Below are 23,361 nucleotides of genomic sequence, written 5' to 3'. Positions count from 1 at the left end.
TGCTGAAAATAGCTCCTGTGGTTCTGTATGCTGTAACTGAAGCTGACTCATACACCCAAGATGTTGAATGAGTTAAAAAGAAAATTTCGATTACCGCAGTGACTTCTGACCCCCTATCCTTCAACTAAGCGAAAACCTTTTTTTAAAGTAATAAATTTTTTAAACGACCAACTTGACTCGTTACATATTTGTGAATATCCATGGAAATCAGGTCTATTCCGAGCACAAATTAAAGGTCACGAGGCCTATTCAGAAACCAGATTCTTTGAATAGTCTACTGCATGATAAAGCATTCTAAAATTTCAGGCTAATCTCAATGAGAAGAAACTCATCACACATCTAATAAAATATAACAGAAGAGTTAAACCCCTCATCCAAAAAATCAGACTATAGTACATTGTATTTTCTTGGTAGATTCTTCTCAGTTTAAACTTACATATTCCCTTTTTTTTTTTCTTTCTGGTACGAAGAAGAGTTTGTTGAAATGTGAAACCAAGATAAAAGAAATATTTAAAACAGGTATTTTGACATAGATACAAAGGATAAATCAAGCAAATATCAAACTACATTGATTTCGACTATTAATATGTGATTAATATATTTCCACACTTCTCGATATGTATGGTGCTCAATTACTGGCTGCACTGAAAAATGTTTATTAATTCATTCAACAGATGTTTGCTGAGAATCTATTTTATAGATTCAGCAGTGAAAATGACAAGCACAGCTTAAAGCTCATTGAGTAAAAGGTTAGAGGTATAACAGAACGGGATGGTACGGCTTCTGTAGGAATATATGACAAGGAGCATTAACACAAATTGGAAAAAAGGTAGACTAAATAGACTAAAATAAAGCTTATTTATTTAGACTAAATAAATTAGGTCATGGACAAATTAAATTTGGTCAAAGAAGAGAATATTATTAAGACTAGACAGTACACTTCCAGTTCGTTTCAATTGAGTAGAGACAGTAAATGACCATGGATGGCGTCCACTTTCATCCTTAACGGTTCACATGCTGTGATTTCTTTAATGTACCTCAGGGGCCAGCATGAATATGTGTTTATACATGCGCCAAAGATCCCTGTAAGGACATGCAAAAAGCTCATGATGGGGTTGCCCAGGAAGAGACATGGGGTGACCAGCAGACTAGGAGATAAGAGAGGGCCCTTAGGTGTACATACTTCATGTTAAAAGGTTTCATTTTTCATCATAGGAACATATTATCCATTCCAAAAATGGATACATAAATAGATACACAATATATAGCAAGGATTTAATCAGAAAATTCAAGGGCAATACAAAATAAGAAGTTATCTGAACTCTGGTGTGAAGGTCACAGAGGACGCAGCAGGGACGCCATGGAAGCAAAGGCCTGGTCCACGGCGGACTCCCATCACTGACAGACACAAACTAGAAGCAGTTACCTTCCTGTCACAAGCTGCAGGGCTGCCGGCGGTGTTTTGTTTGAGGAAGCCAGCGGTTGTCGACCAGCGTGTGGGGTTTTTCCGTGAAGGTTCTTCAGAGGAGAAGTTATTATCACTGACAGACGTGGAGAGGCCAATTAAGGCTGGGTCACTGCTTCGTCGGACGTGAAGAGGCATATCTACGACACAAAACAGCGTTATTACAGATAACCTAACGTCTGAAAACTACATGTTAGGATGAAGGTAGTTACATCAAAAGATTAAAGAATAGAATAACACTTTCAGGGGACAGTGGACCAGCCTCCTAAATAGAAATTCCCTTAGTCCCTTTACACACTTCACTGCGAAAGAAATACGGTACCTACAGGATATCTGGAGTGAGAAGGCCGGGCTGGCATCTGCACTTCACCCTGGTCACCTCTGTGGCTCTGGGCAAGCGGCCTCCCTGTCCTCTGCCTGTGGCCCTTCCTACACAAACAGCAATAAAACAGTACTTCTCTCTTAAGGGTACCGGGAGGACTGAATGAGCTGAAGTGCCTAAGACAGTGTCTGACACACGGTGTGCACTCAATAGAGAGTGACAGTAATCACCACTGCTGTTCTTATCATCCTGATATTGGTTCGGCTCGGCTATTAAAGAAATCTGCTAAATAAAATATTTCCTTTGTTCAACAAAGTATTATCAGAAAGTACAGAGCACAGACATGTTTCTTATCCTTAAGAAAACGGAAATCTTAAAAGTAGTACACCAATACGCAGGTAGTGTCTGCCATATACTCACATACACAATTACACAAAAGATGGTGTTTTAGCAACTGTATTCAAATGAAAGAGGAGTGTGTTTGCAATGACTCTAACAAAATCAGCAACAAACCCAGGCTAAAATTTGTAATGGTAGCACTGAGAACATCCTAGTAGATGTGATCACTGTTACAGAAAAGGAACAGAACTACAAAACCAGAGAGAAGAATAAAGGCCCAGGAGTCTGTAGCACTGAGAATCAGAACCAAAAGCCCCACACATCAACAGAGTGAAAAGCATAATAAACATAAGACAAAAATTTTAGATGAAATTACGCTTAGAGTAATCTTTTCAAAAACTAGGATACAAGTTAAATATTTATAAAAAGCCTCTCACAAAGCAGCTTTAGCGGTGAAGGAGTAAACTCCTCATTTACCACGAGAAACATTTTTGGAATATTGATGCATTTGCTCAGTGGTGTGGCTACGGAGAACCTTGAGGATATGAAACTAACAGACTATTAGACTATTTACATACATTGAAGGTTATATTTAAACCATTGTCAATCCAATATGTTAAAGCAAATTACAAACAACCAGAGAAAACAGAAGCATATGAATCATAATAATATTGCATTTAACATTTGCTTCCAATAAAGGATTTGATAACCAAGAAAGAGCCTGAATAACACTACCAGAGGAAAAAATATACTGAACATTTAATATTGTTGGTGGTTATCTTAACTTGCTGAGAGAAACACATACATGAAAATTATGGGGAAGAATAATTTTCAATTTTCAGTGTGTAAAAAGTGTGTGTAAAAACTTGTGACAGCTCTTGCTGCTTATAATTTGCACCAAAAAATAAAAATAAAACACAGCAAAGAACTATACAGTCACTCTCAAAACAAGTTCACAAAAATATACATCTAAGGAACTATGTGTGTTAATAGTACAATGCTCTTACCATAAAAAAGTTCCCTCCCAATTAACAAAATTGTTCCCAGATTCAAAAATCAAAAATGTAAGCAGAAAAAGCAATAAAATGGGGAAGAGGAAGAACAAAATACTTCTGGGAAATTACAATAATGCTCCTTAGATATGAGCTCTGTTGCTTTCCAATTACAGGGTCGCTGATTACTTAGTTGTTAAGGAATTCTGTATCCCTCAAGTTTGTGTGTGTGTGTGTGTGTGTGTGTGTGTGTGTGTTAAGTCTAAAAGAAGCACTATTAGTTCACAAAAGGCCTTTAAAAATGGTACAGAGGTAATGACTAAAAGCAGTACCCGCAATAATAAAATAACCGCATGAAAGTCCATTTCAACCCCCAAATAAATTCAGGGACTATAAATTTCACCAAATTCACTTGGACACAATAAAACAGCTTACTCAACTTGTTTTTGAAAATTTCCCCAAGAGAAATACATTGCAGACATGATTCAGATTAGATGAATAATTAGGATCATCATCTTCTGAAGGGACATGATCCCTGTGTTAATCTGTTAGTCTGAAACAGACACAAATAATTAGCACTCTACCTCTTTGTATCTGTAACTCTCAAAATTCTAGATGCAGGGAAAGAAAGAGGATTCGAGGCCAGGAGGGTTACAGCAGGACTGCAGACCCTTGGGTTGCACCTTCTGGGGAGATGCTGGGGCACAGCCCCCAGGCAGCATCTACATCAACCACACTGTAAAGGATGTCCCAGGAGACGTGCTACTAGGCAGCCCTTCCTACAAGTTGCTCACAATTCATTCCACTTCTTGTTTTCATTTTAGTGATAGCAATAAAAGAAATGAATATAAGGACAGTCTGGATCTTTCATTTGTACCATCCTGTAACTGAGTACCCCCGTGCAGTTTCAGACCCCATGGTTACAGTGGTGGCCACAGTCAAATTCAGGAAGGTGTCCTAGATCTGATTACCAGGCGAATGAGAAAAGAACAGAACTCATTTTAAAAAGTAAACAACGTGTTCTCAACAAAGGAACGCCAAGTGACATCATGATGATCTTGAAGTTAAGGTTTTCTTGCAATTGTTGAGCTGTAAGAACAGAGTATCAGAGTGCACACGGGCAGCAAAACTGGGTCCAAATATAAAGACCCTGTAACACACCACGTGTCCACGCCCATACTGCCTACGATTTAGACACAGTGTCTCACACTGATGGTGAAAATCTACATTTTTATTGGTTTATAATTTCTTTTTGGTTTTATGGTTGTGTGAAAAATATGTCATTTTCATCCAGTTTATACACACACACACACACACACACACACACACACACAGAGAGAGAGAGAGAGACTAAATAACATTAAGAAACCAGTGACTTGAAAGGATCTAAATATTTTTTTGTTTTTAATCTTAGTCCCAATGGAGAAACATGCAACTTGCTTCACAGATGAGTAAGCGGAGGTTCGGAGAGGTGACAGGAGGAGCACAGGGACAGTTTCCTGTCCAGAACTTGAGGTGCCTGGGTCAGTGCTCCATCACCACCCAAAATCATGAAATTAATTCTATTATTCAACCATTCATTGGAAAACAAACTCCACTTCTAGCTACTTGCAGATTTAAACATTAGTCTCAATTTCGTAAAAGGGAAGAATTTTGTTGTTTTCACAGTAAAATTACTTACACCTAGAAATCAAACACCGATTTTAACTAATAGCATCATTAGATTTGGGAGAGTTAAAGAACTATTACATCAGCTATACATACAGACTGAAACAACTGGAGCCCCAATTTCAAAAATGCTAAAATAGAAGGAAAGAAAAAACCTCTACTGGTTCAATAGAGGAAGCATGATGTATAAGATGATGTAGCATGCCCCAAGCGAGACCCGCCTACACCAGTATTTCTCAACTCTGACCTCAGGACCCTTTCACACACTCTAAAAATTACTGAGGACCCCAAAGAGCTTTTGTTTATGTGGGTTATAGCTAGGGATATTTACCATACTAGAAGTGAAAATGAAAAAAATTTTTAATATTTATTTATTCATTTTTAAGTTAACAACAATAAACCTATTACATGTTAACATAAACAACGGAATTTTATGAAAACAATTTTACAAAATAAAGCATATGTAGTGGGGTAGCAGAACTGTTTCACATTTTGCTTGGTAACAGACATCTGGGTTCTCACTGCTGCTTCTGCATTCAACCTGCTGCAATATGACCTAGTATACGAAGAGAAAACAAGCTCCACAAATGTTTAGCTGGGAGAGGAAATCAAATGTTAGTAATCTTTTCAGATAACTGTAAATCTTCTTCTTTGATACCACACCGAAACTTGAGAAATTAGTTTCTCAAAGGTTAGCTACAATATGGAATGTAAACTTCCCATTCTTTGTTACATTTGTCTGTCTTACACCTGGAATGGATCTTTTACCCGTGACAAATTTTGTAACATTAGTTATTTGGAATATATTATTAATTGGGTTTTGCCAATCTTCTGAATGTTGATATATTTCTTTATATCAGAAAATCACATATGTCAATATCATTACCAATTCCATCAGAAAAATCATTAAGTACTGGGAAGCGGTCATGCTCACAGTGGGATATAAGTTTTTCCAAAATCTAATTCTACTAGAAAGCTTGAATGTTATCTTTGGCAACAAATATTGTCAGTCATTTGCCATGTAGTGACAGGCTCACTTCATCCATTTTCTAGAAACCCTGCCAGACACCGAAGTCTGAATAAGCACAGTTTTTCCAGCCTTCTTTCAAACAAAAATAGTGTTCCACTAAAAACGGTTACCTTAGCTTACAACTCAAACTATCACATGAAAGTTTTTCTCAATAAACCACTGATCTTCAATATGTACAAGTACTTTATGCCTACCGTCTATGCTGTCACACAAAATATTAACTTGTGTACTCAAGGCTCAGGATTTTTTGAAAGTCATCGTTTTGCTGCTTCATCAAGAATAGTAGATAAAATGGCTTTTTTCCTTAAACTGCGGGTGTGTTGGGTGAAGAATACATTTAGTGGTACCATCTCACTTTGTGCCAAGGAGCCTGCCTCTTACCCATCAGTGTCTGGGCACCACTGGTGCAGACGTCAACCCAGCGAACAACACAAAATGTTTCTGGAACACCACGAAAAGAGTTTTGCCTCACAGTCTCCCTGAAATGGCCTTATTGATGCGAAGGACCCATAGACCACACACATTAAGAACCACTGGCCTGAACGCATAATCCTGGCATGTTGGTTCACCTCACTGGACCTCAGTCTCCCCATCTATAAAACCAGAGGCTGCACTAATGGGGACAGAAGATCCTTTTAATGCTAAAAAACTGTGTGATTCCACACTGGATACACTTCTATACTAGTATTCATCCAACAAACCTCAGCCTAACAGAACTTAAAACAAGGTATGAAGATGTACTAGAAAAAAATAGGAAAGCATTTCAAAATAGTATCAACAGGAATTACCAGTTGCCTCTAAATAAGTGAAAGTATTACAAGCAACAAAGGAGGATGAAGATGCACGGCGTTGGGGGTAACAGTGCAGAAGGAGCCACAACTGGCTGAGGTCTTTGGATGAACCGCACTTGATTTTAAGGAAAGAGATGCTTCCAAACGTCTGGTCTTATCAACAAAAAGAAGCACGAAACACAACTGCCTGATTCATCTGACAAGCTCCCCACCTCTCACTGATAAAGCATAATATTGCAGAAAGAATGCAATTTTGTCTTGGCCTCAGAGAAATAAAATACAAATACGGCCTTTTTGCCTATAATTTGCTCCATATTTCTGGGGCTCACGGCCTATTTCAGCATTACTAATAATCTGATGTGATTTGTGTTCTTCAGAGCAATTAGAAATAATGGGAGCTTCTCATTTCAGGTAATTTGGTCATTATTATTACGATTCCTCATCCTCCATTTTAGGAAAATCAATGCCTTTCAAAACATGATAATAAAACTTTCTCTCCTCATAATCTTCTGAGTTATTTAATATATATATTTTTTCAAAGTATAGCCTCTGAAATATTAACAAGAAAATTCAAAGATGAGGATCTTCAATAATTAAGCTACTGGATGAAGCACACGGGGGGGGTGTGCGATGTCACCAGATCCCAGACAGCTGTTTGATGTGTGCCTTCCTTTGAAGAGTGGATAAAACAGCAATAACCCCTCATCACAAGATCTCAAATTCTCTGTGGCACTAATGCACTGTAAATATTGATTTGCTTCTCTAGATTAGGTGTCTTTTAAATAAGTGGGAAAATGGAACATCTAATAATGAATTAGAACAAATACTAAAAGGGCAGATACATACATTTTTAATGGTTACACATTGCACCCCTACACGTAATCAACTTTCCCAATGTTTCTCTTCTTTTATTCTTCAAGTGATTTTTAAATTATTTACCCACTCAAGGCAATGAAGAAACCTTTTCCATAAGACAGGCAGCAGTCATCAAGGTATTTATTAACCAACTCTAAAAATAATATGTATGCAGTGACACAAGTTCTATTAGAACATATGATGCAAATGGCATAATTACTCTTCATGCAAAATGAAGACCATCTCCCCCATATTTGGGGCAGTTACACATTTCCTAAAGACACATCTCACAGTGAGAAGAACCAAGTTATTAACACATGCCACGGGGAGAAAAACCTGGCATCACGATTGCAAAGTCCACCTTCCAATATAAGTTGCCCCTTTTTATAAAGGTATTTATCAGTATTTCACGTACTGAGATAAAATCGTTGGAAGAAATCTAGGGAAGGCAAGGCAGGAAATAAGCTTGAAAAAACAATGAATGACTCAGAGAGAAGGATATAAAATGACTTTATCACCCTGTTATTATATATATATTATATATATACAAGCAATAAATAAAGAATACTATAGTTGGAAGGCGCCTTAGAGATAAATTGAAATATCACATTTACAGATAAGTGCACTGAGGCTTGGACAGAGACTGTAGGGCTGGGTCAAAGGTCACACTGCTCCTCTGTGACCCAGCTGTCCCTGGAGTGCCTGTCAATAGACTCCTCACCTGTGCCATTTGGAGCTGACCGCACTGCTGTCCAGGAAGAACTAAGACGTGTCAAAGCCACAATATGCTTACACTTCACTAGAGATAACGGGTGATCCCTTGGAAAGATAGAGTTTAAAACCCACCTCTATAGATAAGAGGATGCGTTCACTGGTCCCACTGAATCTTAAGACACATATGAGGAGGGAAAAGAGAGAAAAGAGAGTCAAGGGGAAAATATACATGCAATGTTCTAATGTCATATGAACGTTTACAAAATAAAACCAAGAATTTTTCTGAGGCATACGAAACTAGCATCATTAGAATTCTTTCTCACTGAAACCGATAACACAACGACCCTGATCAGGAGCCCTCAAAATACTCATATGGGTACAAGTAAAAGTGGACATATGTGAATAAGGTCAGCGGGCTGTTTCAGTGTTGCTGTGATCTAATACTACAGTGCTTCAAAATCTTACCAGTAAGGGAAATATACAAAGGATCCCTCTATATTGTTTCTTACAACTGCATGTGATTCTACAGTTATCTCAATTTAAAATAGTAAATAAAAGTCCTCCAAAGAATTAAACAGAAGGTCCCAGGCGAGATGTCTCGAGGTCAAGGGCTGCAGCCACCGGGACTGAAGGCATCTCTCTAACCCTGTCTCCTAGAACAGTCTCCGCTCGCCGCACCCGTCCTGGCGCCCTGCTGACCAACCACACCGACGGCTCCTCCAATATGCTCCACGCTCGGGTGCCTCCGTGCCTCCCCCCCACCCCACCCCAAGGAGCCTCTGGCCTCCACCCACCCCCGTTCTCACTGCCCAGGGTCCTATGCCCCGTGGCTGCTACTCGAAGGGCGCCAACTCCTCAAATCCATCCAATCCAGCAGCAGACGGCTGACTCGGAAAGGGGCAATTAAGGAAAGTTTAAAGGAAGGACAAATATACGACAGGATTAAGGAAAAGCAGCCGGGGATGAAGTACCCAAGAGGCAAGGGGAGCGGAGGGTTTCACTGCAGGGACACAGCCACCAGCACAGCCCAGCCGGGCAGGGCTCCCGTCCCTCTCCATCAGCGCCCGGCCATCGGTGCGGTGCATCCCTCACCTAACCAGGCCACACGAGAGACCCTGGAGCCCGCGGACACTCCGAGAAGGGTCGGTCCTTCCTCCGCCGGCAGCAGCGGGCCTGCAGGAGCTCAGGACGCCACTGGGATTCCTCTACCCCTTTCTTCCACTCCACTTTGCCCCTCCTCCTAACAGCATCAGCCCGGCGTGCACCTGGAGGACAGGTCTTCACACTATCATTGCAACCACCCCGCCTCCCTCCCTGCACGCATGCGCACATGCCCCCAAAGTGGGAACCTAAATTTTTCTTAGTTAAGATACCTCAGTCAGTGGGACTTCCCTGTGGTTAGGAATCTGCCTGCCAATGCAGGGGACACGGGTTCAAGCCCCGGTCCGGGAAGATCCCACATGCCCGCGGAGCAACTAAGCCGGTGCACCACAACCACTACTGAGCCTGCGCTCTAGACCCTGTGCTCCGCAACAAGAGAAGCCACTGCAATGCGAAGCGCACGCACCGCAAGAGTAGCCCCCGCGAGCCACAACTAGAGAAAGCCCGTGTGCAGCAACGAAGACCCACCCATCGCAGCCAAAATTTAATTAATTAATTAATTTTTTAAAAAGATACATCAGTCAGCAACAACAAACTTGCTAACCGTTAAAGATTTCATTCGGGGGTTGCTTTCCTGTGGTCCCTGAGGGTAGGAGAGAGTGGTTCTGGTCTGGCTGCAGAGGTGGAAAGCCTTTCATGGTTGCCTCCTGGCCTCCTGGGGGAGGGGAGGGCTGGCCTGAGGCCATTATGGGAGTGACCAGGGGCTTATCAAAATGTGCACTGGCTACTAAATCCGGACATAAAAACTCAGTGTCCCCAAATCCTGTGCTAAGACAGAACTTGGGGACAGGGTGGGTGCTGTCAGGGCCCTGAGCTCCCTCCAGGCCCATGCGGAACACCCAGGCAGCCCCAAGAGCAGAGAAAACAGTGCTTCCAAGGGCTACCTTGGCCCTTTCACTGATCTGGGGTCCCGTTTCTGTTCTGCTGTGGCAGGTGTGAAGTCAACACGCACCTGCCAACATCTACTAGACGCAGCTCTTCTACAGAGTCTACAGAATAATGAATACAGGGCCAAGGGTCCTCTGAGAGTTGTGTATTGCAGAAAAATCACTCCAAGTGAATCCCACTCTGACCATTCAAATACTCGAGCAGACCCCCACCTGCCCGGCGAGGGCTGAGGACAGGTAAAACCAGGTGTGAGTGGAAGGGAGGAGGCGAGGGTAAGAAGAGGAAAGACACCCCAGGGTGCCGACGAAACAACCCAGGGCGGGGAGCGGCACAGCCACGTGCACAGGGGGCACGGGGGACTTTCTCTAGGACAAGACCGTGGTTAACTTTGGCTGCTAATTTCTGTATTTTCAGAAAAATACCTTAAGAGAGCAAGGAGGGGATTGAAGTTGACAACACAAGACAGTGAGCGGAGAAGAAGCAGACGGGAGCAGGGGCACGCACGGGGCAGCGGGGAGCAGGTAGGAGCTACTCCCGAGCTCTTCTTACAAAATGAACGAAATACTCGGAGAAAGACCAGGAAAAGGCGGGGGGACTTCTGTGTTACTACGAGTGGTGATGCTTTCCCTCCCAGATGTGTGCTGAGCCCTGCACGTGCCCTCCGTCTATTTCCAGGGACAGTCGCCCCAGCTGGAGGGCGAGGACCGCGAGCCTCAAGGCCGGCTCTGTCTTCCTCACTGCCTGATCCCGGGACCCAGAGCGGCCCCTGGAAGAGAAAGTACCTGATTCCTGTTGTGCGCGGCAGCTGTGCCGTGAGACCACTGCTAACCTTCCCAGAATTCAGAAATACTGACGCACTGGTCCAGGAGGGGCCACAGGTGAGGTCGGAGCCTCTGCCCCCAGCAATTTCATCAACCCATCCATGAATGGCCGTGTTTTACATGTGTTTCTGTTCAGAGACACCTCATTTCATAGACATTGTTGATGCGTGAACATGAAACTCACAGCCAACAGGACTAAATCTCATGCCTGATTGAAGATGAACATGTGTATTTTCTCCATAAGACACATCGCAGACTTATTGTACTTAGGAGCACAGAACAGCATTTTATGTTCGGGGGTCATTCTGAACAGCAAAATCACCAACCAAAAGCACAAAAACGTGAAAAGCATGGCACCGAACAGACCATGAAAGGGACCCTGTTTACAGTATGAGCACTGAAAAAGAAGCAGAAGGTCCTTGCTCACCATCAACTGGGGACACGTGCGACTGGATTCAACAATATCTGTGGGAACCTCCACAAAGAGTGAGGTCCAACTGGACCTTCTCCCATAAATATTTGTCAAATGAATAATCGACTCAGAAACCTTTAAAAGAGAACCACCCCCACTCCCTCCAGGTTCCTCCCCAGATACTGCTCTCTGGCTTCTTTCCTTGACAAGCAATCTCGGAGCAAGAAGAGCCGACTGCTTCATCCCTCCCTTTTCCTTTAACCCACTATTATGTGGCTTCCTCCCCACCGGCCCACCAATACAGAACTAGAAAGCCCCCTCTCTTTATCAGCGGGTACTTTTGAGCACCAGTCTCTGGGGAGCTCAGGGTGTGGCACAGACATGGCCTCTGCCTTCGTGGAGGCTGCAGCTCGGTGGAAAAGGCAGACGGATCACCCAGCCCCGTGCAGTGTGATCATGGTGCTTCAGGAGGAATACAAAAAGAGCCACCAGAACACCTAAGGGGGGACCTTTCCAAGAGCATCCTCGAAGACTTCACGACAGAAGGGACGGCTAAATTTCCCCTGCTGTCCTTTCACACTCTTGGCGTCTCCTCTCTGAGGAAGCCCTGACCACTTCTACAGGGGGCTCCTTTTATGGCCTGAGCCCACCAGCGATCTGCTGCGCTGTCATTCTGAGTTTGGGGATCCGCCTCCCCTGAGCACACAGCTCCTAGAGAATAACACTGCACTTGTCACCGTCACACTCCCCAGGGGGTCACCCTGAACAAGTGCTGAACCATCGAAGAAGTGAATGAATAAGACATCAATGCTGAAGGATTGGGTTTGTGTGTTTGGGGTTTTGTTTGGTTGTGGTGATGGTGGTGTTTGGCCAGTGGGATGGACAGAAAGGAAGAAAACATGCAGCCAGAGAAAACTGCAGGGACAGAGGCCAGACGCTTAAGTTCTACAGAATTAAAAGGACTGCAAGCAATTCCATGTGGCTAAAGTGCAGAGTGAAAGAAGTGATGTAGAAAGTGAATGCCAGGGAGGGAGCCCTGGATGAGCCAAGCAGGGTCTTGTAAGTCAGAAATTCTCACACTTTAATGTGTATGCAACGCGCCAGGGGATCTTGTTAAGACAGTTCCATAGATCTCGGTTCATGGAAGATGAAATTCAGCCTTTCTAGTGTCCACCACCACACTTTAGGATTCCATGCAGCAGGACTGCACTATGCCAAAACTTTCTTGAGCTGTGCTCAAGACTTCTGGTGCACTCTCATCACCTCGTGTGTGCCTTCCCTCCAGCCTGGCCATCTGGATGCATCCCTTACAGAACACCCATAACACCTTTGCTCAACCACACGTCAGATGTCACGACTCAGAACGGTTGGTACAGTCGGGTCACAGGACATCAGATTAAGCCCTGGCACCTACCCCCATGATCTGAGTAGCACCTCTCCACCCTACGCTCAGATCCAGCTGGAATGCTCTGAAGTGACCAGAGGCCACATACTCCTCCAGACCTCGTCCTTTCCTCCCCATTCCACCCCATCTTCACCACTCTAAGGTCAGCCTGGAGGGTACCACCTTCTCTAAGGAGTCCCCATGGTTCTGAAAGCATAAGTGACACCACTCCTTATGTTAATTTCACTGATTAGAACCAGTACTCTCTCGTCTGTCTCCCTCATTAATCTTAGAGGTTCCACCCCAGCAAATGTTTGCTAAAATGTTGTTGTATAAATAAAAGAGATGAACGAATGTGACTATCCATCCATCTCCATCCTTTTCACATTGATTGTCTCAAGTATTATAAGGGCAATCTTTTTAGCAAAGAAAAAACAATTACAGATATTAGATGGCCAGAGGAGACCAAAAAAGGGGGGGTGGGTTTCCTGGGAGAAGCTCAGAGAATTGTTAATTGATGTACTGGTGATAAACTCTCCCTGGCCAAGAATCTCAACAACATTCTACTAATTTTTTATTATTAACTTTGCACTATTGTTCTTCACGCAGTGTGCTCTCCGAAGAGAATATTTGAGTACAAGCAAATCTAAATTAATTCTTCACATAAAATTTTATATGTTTATCCATATCAAATCCTTTATATCACTTTCACTGTACCAATTTAGTTCAACAATCATGTAAATTAAGTTTTGAAATTATCAACTTCATCTGACAAGTCATTTGTCTTTCAAAATTGTTGACTACTGATTGCATTGGAGATATTCTCTAAATGCTCAATGCCCTTTCTCCTTTGACATTTGTCTTCTATTATTTTATTAAGGATTCAAGTACCTCAGTAACTGTCAAGTTAACTTTTGATTAACATTATTCTCCCGTTCCTTTATTACTTTAACCTTTATTTCATAATACTATACGAAAGTGTAATATTTTTCTCCTAACTAGGGACCAGCTTTTCCCTCATTTCATGAGCCAATTTTCTGTTCCATAAGGATGTACATCTGAAGGTCCTCTACTGTACTAGACTTTATAATTATTTCACTAGCACATTAAACATCATCAACTACTTCACAATGGCAGGGCCTTTCTTAGCTCTCAGGTGTTAAACTTCCAGTAGAGTCTCTACCCTTCATTTTGCTCATATATAGACTCTTCATCTTGAACTTGAATCTTCGTGGTACTAAAAGCCATACAAGAATGTATCAGAAGTCATTCACTCAACTCAAACATCTATTGAGCACCTACTGTGTGCTAGGCACTCTTCCAGTTGCTGCCATTAAGTGATCCCTCAAGGACTGTACATTCTGGTGATGTAGATCACCAGAGATCCCTTGTATGTTTCCCTCACTGAGAGGAGGAGAACAATGGATAAACAAATAAGTGCAGATGATGTCACGAGGTGATCAGTACTGTAAAGTAAAATGAAGCCGAGGAAGACATCGGGGCTGCAGAAAGTGGAGAAATGCTAGTTTATCCCGGGGGAGTCTGACGGCAGCACTGCGAAAGCATTTGAATAGCTCATTATCCACTTTCCTGTCCTGAGTGTTCCAGTTTCAAATTAATTCCTTGTACACCCTGGCTATTCATAAAGCCATTTGGCTCTGGCTGCTACAAGGCGGCAATAAGACTGGATGGTTCCGAAACATATGGCCGCGTGTCTGTTTGTGTTACCTTCAAAGTGCAGAGGTCTCTCATAGCTAATCTAATCCATTCCTCCTTCTCCTTGAGGAAAGAGTCATGTAAAGCAAATACGTCCTGATCATTTATAACAAGCCAATTAAGTCTGTAATCACTAACATTCGTTGATCATTTACTATGGGTCATGCATGTGCTAAGAACCTTATTGCATTAATTGATCATCTCCTCAGAACAAGGCTACAAAACAGGTTACATTATTACTCCCATCTTATAGGTAGGGAAACTGGTGTTACAGGGTTAAGATATCTTGGCTGAAGCTAACCTATCAGTAGGTGGTGGAGACAAACCCAAGCCTTGATATTCAGGCCACAGAGAGCATGCCCCTCTCCAGGAAGCATGGAATCCTGCAACACCCAGAACGGAAAGATCAGGGCTCTGAGTTATTCACAACTTCCTCCCCCACCCCTACCATCGTGGTCTCACCTGAGGTAGGACAGCAGCAAATGCATGTGAGCTGCACTCACTCACGCACCCCGAGGCTCAGAGCTGCAGAAACATCACTGTCCCTGAGCCAGTGGCTCACCTGATGTTTGGATCTTTGCGATCCTTTCCACAGGTGAAGAGAAAGGTCTTGAAAGAACTTCAGAATGACACAGGTTCCCTTTAGCTAGGACTGGCAAACAAATGATGCTTTAACTTCATCACAATTCATTTTATTCTTAGGGGATTTGTGGGGAGGAATGAGGAGTGGCACAGTGAAGGGGGGGACCTCATGGAGAGGTGTGTGTGTGTAAAACTAAACACTTCATATCTACGGAGGGAACATTTATCTGGATTAATAGGTTCAATCTGTATGTTCACAGTATGTCACTACAATCTTGTGACATAGGCTATATATTCACCAAAAGAGTCTTTTCAGTCAAGTACATACTCAATTTAGGACAATAATGCCTGGAATACACTAAGCACTCAATAAGGGCTAACCCTCTTTCTCTCACCTGCAGCCCTCCTTTATCTGACCTTAGTAAAAGGTCGGAAATCCAGGTCAGTGCTAAGGTTATCACGTCTCCACCTTGCACTTGTTCGTACATTCTTTGAGTTACATCCGTGGCTCCAAATCTTCACGAGTCATTAAAATGATCTGGGACTATCCTGGAAAATGCTGATTCCTGGGCCCCCCACCCAGAAATCCTGAAATTTGGGTCTAGGATGAGGCTCGGGCGTTATTTTTACAAGCTCTCCAGGCAACTGTAATTGCAGCCAAGGCGGGGAATCACTGCTCTAGGCTGGAGAGCACTGCACATCCCTCCTAAGAGATCTTGTTAAAAATACAGATTCTGATTCAGTAGGTCCAGGGCGGGGCCTGAGAGGCCGCATCTCTAACAAGTCCCCAGGTGGTGCCTTGGAGTAGCAAGGCCCCTATCTGTGCTGCCCAGTAAGTAGCCACTAGCCACCCCGGCCACTTAAATCCCGTTCCTGGGTCTCCCCAGCCTCATTTCAAGGACTCAACAGCTGCATGGGGTTAGTGGCTACCACAGTGTGCAAAATACACATCACTGAAATTTTTTTATATATAAACAATTTTGTCAGACACTGAATTTAGCTTAGCAAAAATATAATTAATCATTAATTCTACACTCTCAGTTTTATTAACTTCTAATCACTAAGAAAGGATAAGACATAAGGCAGTCCTGCTTCTTTTTAACTTTAATTTGAAAACATTACATAGAGAGAACAATTTTTCAGCTTATTTGATATAAGGCAAATAACCTACATTTTCTAAGGTCTCATTGTACTTTTTTTAATGTAATATTTTCATGTGTGCATATGCACATTTTGGGAATCATAATACATGTCCATGACTCCCCAAAGAAACAAAACAAATATTTACAGAAGAAATTTTTTATTAAAGTGCTATATTTGGAATGAACCCACTGTGACAATTCAAATCCTACTGCAAATCTGTATACAACATAGAAAATCCCAATAATAATCGGGGGGTGGGGTGGGGGATATTACTTTAAGAAAACCAAACAACTGCTTGGCTGCTTTTTAATTGAGGAGATAAAGCACTTTAATATAGATAAAACATTTCTAATATTTAAGAAGCACTTTTACAACTATAAAGCCACGAACTTTACCCATAACTCTGACAGCCTGACAAGCAAGCAAAGGGAATTCAACCCAATAGTAGTTTCCTAGGCAACAAGCACAGATATGACCAGTGGAAAAAATGAAAAGAAGGAAAAGCATTGAAGCATTTCCAGTGGGCTTGAGAAATACATTTTAATTGTCAAAATGCCACAAAGACAACAATATTGAAAATCACTTCACTGAAAATGATTCAAAGCAGAATGCCATTTTCATTATGGCAAACGAGGTGTGGAAAAATAGAAAAATTAGTTTCCTTTCCTTTGCTCTGAATTAAGTAGGGATGGTAATCAATCTTGTTTGATTTTACAAAATTTATCTACATTAGTATAGATTTTTAATATGCCTCCTTACTTTTCTCCACAAAAGTGACTATCTGCTGATTCAACGTACAAAAGAAGAGAGTCACCAGGATGACAGCGTAGCACAGGATACAGGGTGCGTCTGGGCATCCTCTGTTACAAAGACATGCTCATACATGCTTCGGTCTTACTTCAAAAGTAAACCACACACACACACACACAAAAGTAAACCACACACTTCACAACACAGATTAAAATAGCACTGGGTTGTCCATATTCTCACCAGGCTTCTGTTTCCTCATCTATAACAAGAAGGGCTTGGATTCAAACTCAAAAACCTTTCTGGCTCTAACAGCTTTTGATTTTTAGAAATACAGTATAGAAGGGCTCTTTTGTCTAAAAACATTGAAACAAAACCAATACTATATTCTAAGCCATTAAAACTTTTTCTTCATAGGATCTAAACGTTGACAGTTAACCTTTAGAAAATAATACTATAAATGTCCCACTTCACGGGTATTAAAATGTCTACATTTTACATCAGCTTTTGTAACCATGATGGCATTTGCTCTCATATCTAAGTCAGGAACATTTACTTGGATTAACAGAAATGTGCTGGATGCTCATAATTTATATTTTCACACAATGTGCCACTACAAGCTTGTAAAATAGTCTATATTTTCACCCAAAGAGTCTTTCCAGCCAAACGTTTAGTCAATTGGAACTTAGGTTGAATTGATCAAGTAATTCAGGCAAAACTACCAATGTAGTAGCTGCAGGCAAATGTCACTGAAGTGTTTTTCTGATAACTCACCTTTCAGTGATTGGTAAATTAAGGGAATAAATAGCAAAATGGGGCTTCCAAACAAAAATATGTTCACTGTTTTTTCTTTTTCTATCTTGTCTATTCAACAAAGCCAGGTTAATACATTATAATCCATTCCCCAGAGCCCCTGAACTTCATTAGATCCTGTTTAATGCCATCATGCTCCTCTGGAATTGCCTCCATTCACTACATTGGCTTTTCTTTTGGCTTTTCATCTGACTCTCTAGATTCTTTTCCTGTTCACTCTTCAGAACACTGGGTATCAATATACCTCCATAGAAATAAGCTCCCTCATACATGATATGTGTAAGATCAACTGAAAGAAAATTTAAACAATATGGCCATTAAAAGAAAAATGAAAAGAGTAAATGCTAAAAGAACCTCATAGATAGACGGACTAAACTTATGTGCACGTCTGCGAGGAGGCTGACAAAGCCTGTATTTGGTCAGGAAGTTTGAAAAGGAAGGAAATGTTAAAAGATTGATCTTGCTTCCCTTTTTCACATGAGCTGCCAGGGAGCAAGCCCAAAGTTTTGTGGAATTAAATGTATACTATGTGATAGATGGTACAGACATACATTACATAGAGATAAAATTTTCTTTTCCTTTGTCTTAGTTTTCAACTTACATTTTCCTTTTTCACAATTCTCTATTTTTATTTTCTAATTATTGTTTTTATTGTTATTTTAGAGATCAACATAAATCCATGTCTACTAGATAATCAGAGCACATATCTAACATCATTGGGTCTATACAGTATCAACAATATATTTATACAAAGGATGGTAAGCTTTAAAGTATCAAAATTAGCAGGATATATACAACCAATTCATTCTAACATGTCTAGAACTTAATATGCTCAAAGTATATGTTGACGAAATTAGTTAATTGGCATTTATTTATTCCAAGCAACAGTATTCCGATCATACATCACACATTTCACAAGAGGCCTGGGACCGAACACTGGTCTTCCTTTATGAAGAAAAAAAGAAAGTAACATCAAACCTTTGAAACCTCAAATTTCAAAAAATCTCATATGCTCTAAAGCAAATTATGGGTAAAGATGATAATGACCTAAGTGTAGGATCTTTACAAGGGATTAAATAATGATTTGACAAACCACAATCTTTTTGTGCTTGCATTTCTAAAAAGAGAAAAGAGAAACTCCTATTGAAAAGAAATAGTATGCAGTATCTTTACAAATTAATCATAAGATTCATTAAGAATAAACTGGCTATCAGAGAGCTGGCTCCATGTCAAAATACATTTGCTGAATTAAAATATCAAAAATAAAAATCAACTATGTTGGGGCTTCCCTGGTGGCGCAGTGGTTGAGAGTCGTCTGCCGATGCAGGGGACGTGGGTTCGTGCCCCGGTCCAGGAAGATCCCACATGCCACTGAGCGGCTAGGCCTGTGAGCCATGGCCGCTGAGCCTGCGCATCCGGAGCCTGTGCTCCGCAACAGGAGAGGCCACAACAGTGAGAGGCCTGCGTACCTCAAAAAAAAAAAAAATCAACTATGTTTCTATGACAGCTAAGTCACTAGAAAAGAGCAAGCAGGAAAAGAACCCTACCTTTACTTCTTATCAGGCTAAAACTTGAGTGGGCTAGCTGTGAATTGCCAGCTATGCTACTGCACATCCCAGAAAGGGTAATCGTCACAAAGGGTAATCATCACAAAGGGTTTGCAAAGATAGACAGTCATAGCTCAGGTCCATCTTTACCATTTCACACAACTACAGGCATAGGTATGATATGAAAGATCATATCCTCCCGCTATGGGGGAGGGAGGCTATACACATTTTTTAGTACAAACATGGTCAAATAGGAACATTCTCTTTCCCTCCTTTCCCCAATCCAGCCAGTGTCTAAATGTTGCTAATCTACAGATTAATTTACCTGGAACATTCTCTCTTCCTCCTCCACTGACTCGTCCCAAAATTGCTCCAGGCCCCTCACAATTGGAATTGCCTGCAGTAAATACCTACCAAACTTGCCTTATTCCACTGTTTTTAATCAATTCAAAACATGTGACTTGTTTGTGCTTCACACAGGTGAGCTCCAGAGCTGGCTCAAACATCTTAGGAGAAAAGCTGAAGTTTTCAGAAATTTTTGAGAGTTGGCCGTTAAACAGAACCATTATTAAAATTTAAATTATATAAACGTATAATAGATTATATTAAAAACAAAGATAATGCTCAAAACACAGCGCTCCCCAATTCCTTTACTACGTGTTGTTGTTACATATACTCGTGATGCATCAACTGCATCCATGTGGTGGAAACACTGTAATGGTGCATTTCTCTCCAATTCTGTGTTCAGTGACATGATATTGGAAACTTGAAATTGGCCACAGTGAGAAACCATGGAAATGGGCAAATGCTACAAGCCAGGTCTCTTTTGGTTTCAGAGATTCAGCTGTTAAACAGTTACTAGCACACCAGTGGATGTGGGGACAAATCCCTTATTCCCCTGGAGTCACCAAAAGCACAAGGCACTTCAGGACCACACAGCAAGTCTGTGCCGTCAGGAAAGACCCACCAGAGAGACCGTCACTTGAGCAGTGCCCTGAGGGATACGCTGAGGTGAGGCAGGTGGGCCATGAGAACAGAGATGCAGCTTTACCACAGTCAGAGGGAGACAGGGTGCTCGGAGCCTGAGACCCACCCAAGAAACTCAAGCAAGGGAGCTGAGTACAGGGTAGAAAAGACAGAAGCAAAAGAGTTCTTGCAAACCTTACCAAAACTTACCAATATTAACTGTATTAAAAAATATTGGGGGGGCTTTCCTGGTGGCGCAGTGGTTGGGAGTCCGCCTGCCGATGCAGGGGACACGGGTTCGTGCCCCGGGCCGGGAAGATCTCACATGCCGCGGAGCGGCTGAGCCCGTGAGCCATGGCCGCTGAGCCTGCGTGTCCGGAGCCTGTGCTCCGCAGTGGGAGAGGCCAGTGAGAGGCCCGCGTACCGCAAAAAAAAAAAAAAAAAAAAAAAAAAAAGTATTGGGAAGGTACGGCAAGTTTTGAAGCGTTGGGGAAGAAGGAAGAGATGTGGGTTTCTCAATAATCACTCCTGCTATGAGCAGAACGGACTCCAGGGCTGCCCAAGAGAGGACACAGAGAGACGGGCCAGAGACAGGCCCAGGAGCTTTACTTTCCTGATAACAGAGCACTAATAGCAAAAACCTTCTTCAGCATGCCGCAGTATCGTTTTTTATTTATTTATCATTTAAACGCATGCTCAACTAACAGAAGCATTATTAAACACATACAAGCCTCCAATAAAGATGTTAAAAAAATAAAAATAAAAATGCTTCCATCAGATTTTTAAAAAAAGAAGAAGAAATGGTAAATTCTAAACTACGAGACAATACAGATGCATGCAAAGCTTCAGTATTCTGTGTCCCCACGGCCCTGATCATGACCCAGCTGCACAGACTGCCACCGACACCAGCCTTGGAAGGTGAAATGCCGCTCATGAAGTCACAAGGCTTGATGAGGCTTTAGGAGCTGGGGCCTACGCCACTAGGGACCACCAGTTCACACAGACCCTTAAAGACCCCGGCAGCTCCGGCCATGACCAAATGCCCCCACCGTGTCCACTAGAGACAGTGCTCCGGCCACTCAGTTTCACCAGGGGCACATATAAATGCTAAGCTCACTAACTGAGATGCCAGTTCTTCTTCACTAATAGAACAACAACAAAGCCCTAAACCATTGGCTTAAAGCCATTATAAAAACGCCCTGGCTTCCTTTGAGGGATTCCTACCAATACCTGCATGCTGGCAGCTCTGTATTCTGGCATCTACTGACAGACAAGCAGAATGTCCATCAGTGCTTCTGACATCTGCCCAGGACGACCTCATCACACTCACAGTCATAGTGCCCACGGAACACGGAAACGTGTGTGTGTGTGTGTGTGTGTGTGTGCGCGTGCGTGTGTGTGTGTGTGTGTGTGTCTGCACCACGCGGCTTATAGGATCTCAGTTCCCTGACCAGGGATTGAACCCGAGCCCCAGCAGTGACAGTGCCGAGTCCTAACCACTGGGCCGCCAGGGAACTCCCAACACTAGTCTTATAGTTGTCTAAAAACTTCATCAGAATTCAAATTAAGGAAACTTGGAATTGACAGGAAGAACCCATGCTGATTAGTGCCCCTAGAAAGGTTCATCCCTCAAATATTCAAGAGTGGATTCACTACACTTTCAGGCATCACTTTGAAAATTGAAATTACATCAGGATGCTCTTTTTAAATTTTATTTATTTTATTTATTTATTTTAGGCTGTGTTGGGTCTTCATTGCTGCGCGCGGGCTTCCTCTAGTTGCGGTGAGCGGGGGCTACTCTTTGTTGTGGTGCGCGGGTTTCTCATTGTGGTGGTTTCTCTTGTTGTGGAGCACAGGCTCTAGGTGCACGGGCTTCGGTAGTTGTGGCACGTGGGTTCAGTAGTTGCGGTGCACGGGCTTAGTTACTCCGTGGCATGTGGAATTTTCCCAGACCAGGGCTCAAACCCGTGTCCCCTGCATTGGCAGGTGGATTCTTAACCACTGCACGACCAGGGAAGCCTGACCAGGATGCTCTTAATTTTAACTTACTTTTAGGCTTAGCAAAATAAAATCAATGTACCCAAATAGCAGTCTCTGAATACCTCTTCCCATTAACAGGACAAGACTGCTTTGGGAAGCGACTGATTCCAGATGTGAGCAGAAAATATATAAGACGAGCATAGAACACATTTCATGGCAGAAAGCAAGGATGCTGTTATCAAGAACACTCAGGGGCTTCCCTGGTGGTGCAGTGGTTGAGAGTCCGCCTGCCGATGCAAGGGACACGGGTTCATGCCCTGGTCCAGGAAGATCCCACATGCTGCGGAGCGGCTGGGCCCGTGAGCCATGGCCGCTGAGCCTGCGCGTCCGGAGTCTGTGCTCCGCAACGGGAGAGGCCACAGCGGTGAGAGGCCCGCATACCGCAAAAAAAAAAAAAAAAAAAAAAAAGAACACTCAGGAGCCAGTTTAGAGAGGTCCCACTGCCATGAACATGGATGATCTGAGCAGCAACAGGAACAATAATGCAATAGACTGAAATAACAACTAGACTAATGCTTATGAGTTCTTACTGACTTTTTTTAAAGAGGGAAAAAGGAAAAAGGAAACCAGGAGATGCTAGCCAAGAAAACAAACTCATTATTATGAAAACGGATAAAAAGACAGAATTGGGCATGTGGTCTATTCTTACTATACAAAGGATATCTCAGGGTAACAAACTAGTTGACAAAAAAAAAATTATCTTTAGAGAAATTATGTGGCCAATAAATGAAAAAACTGTAATATCAACATGCTGCAAGCATTAAAAAAAATAATAATGGATCTAGGCAATAATCACCAATGCTGCTAATATCACACAATGAGAAACAACCAGACTTTGTCTCTTGAGTGAACTGTACAATACCACCTAGAGATACTGTTGTCAAAGACTCAGACCAGCATCAAATCAAGACTCTACATCTAGTAACTACCAGTTTATAAGAAACACAGGGTATGTAAGAACATAA

The 23,361-nt window shown here is 42.3% G+C and overlaps 1 protein-coding gene across 14 annotated transcripts in view; it reads right to left on the bottom strand.

The window, feature by feature from the left end:
• The window catches only part of PARD3 (par-3 family cell polarity regulator), a 634,482-nt gene that overhangs the window by 351,843 nt on the left and 259,278 nt on the right, over positions 1-23,361 (bottom strand). For all 14 annotated transcript variants that reach the window (XM_060097665.1, XM_060097670.1, XM_060097666.1 and 11 more), the window contains exon 4: positions 1,427-1,605. In XM_060097665.1, the coding sequence (XP_059953648.1) occupies positions 1,427-1,605 (179 nt within the window). The remainder of the gene's footprint in view (positions 1-1,426; positions 1,606-23,361) is intronic.

This window comes from Mesoplodon densirostris, chromosome 4 (assembly GCF_025265405.1).
Source record: "Mesoplodon densirostris isolate mMesDen1 chromosome 4, mMesDen1 primary haplotype, whole genome shotgun sequence".
Classification (NCBI taxonomy): domain Eukaryota; kingdom Metazoa; phylum Chordata; class Mammalia; order Artiodactyla; family Ziphiidae; genus Mesoplodon; species Mesoplodon densirostris.
Note: the sequence above shows the minus strand (reverse complement) of the source record. Positions and strands in the feature narration are given on the sequence as shown.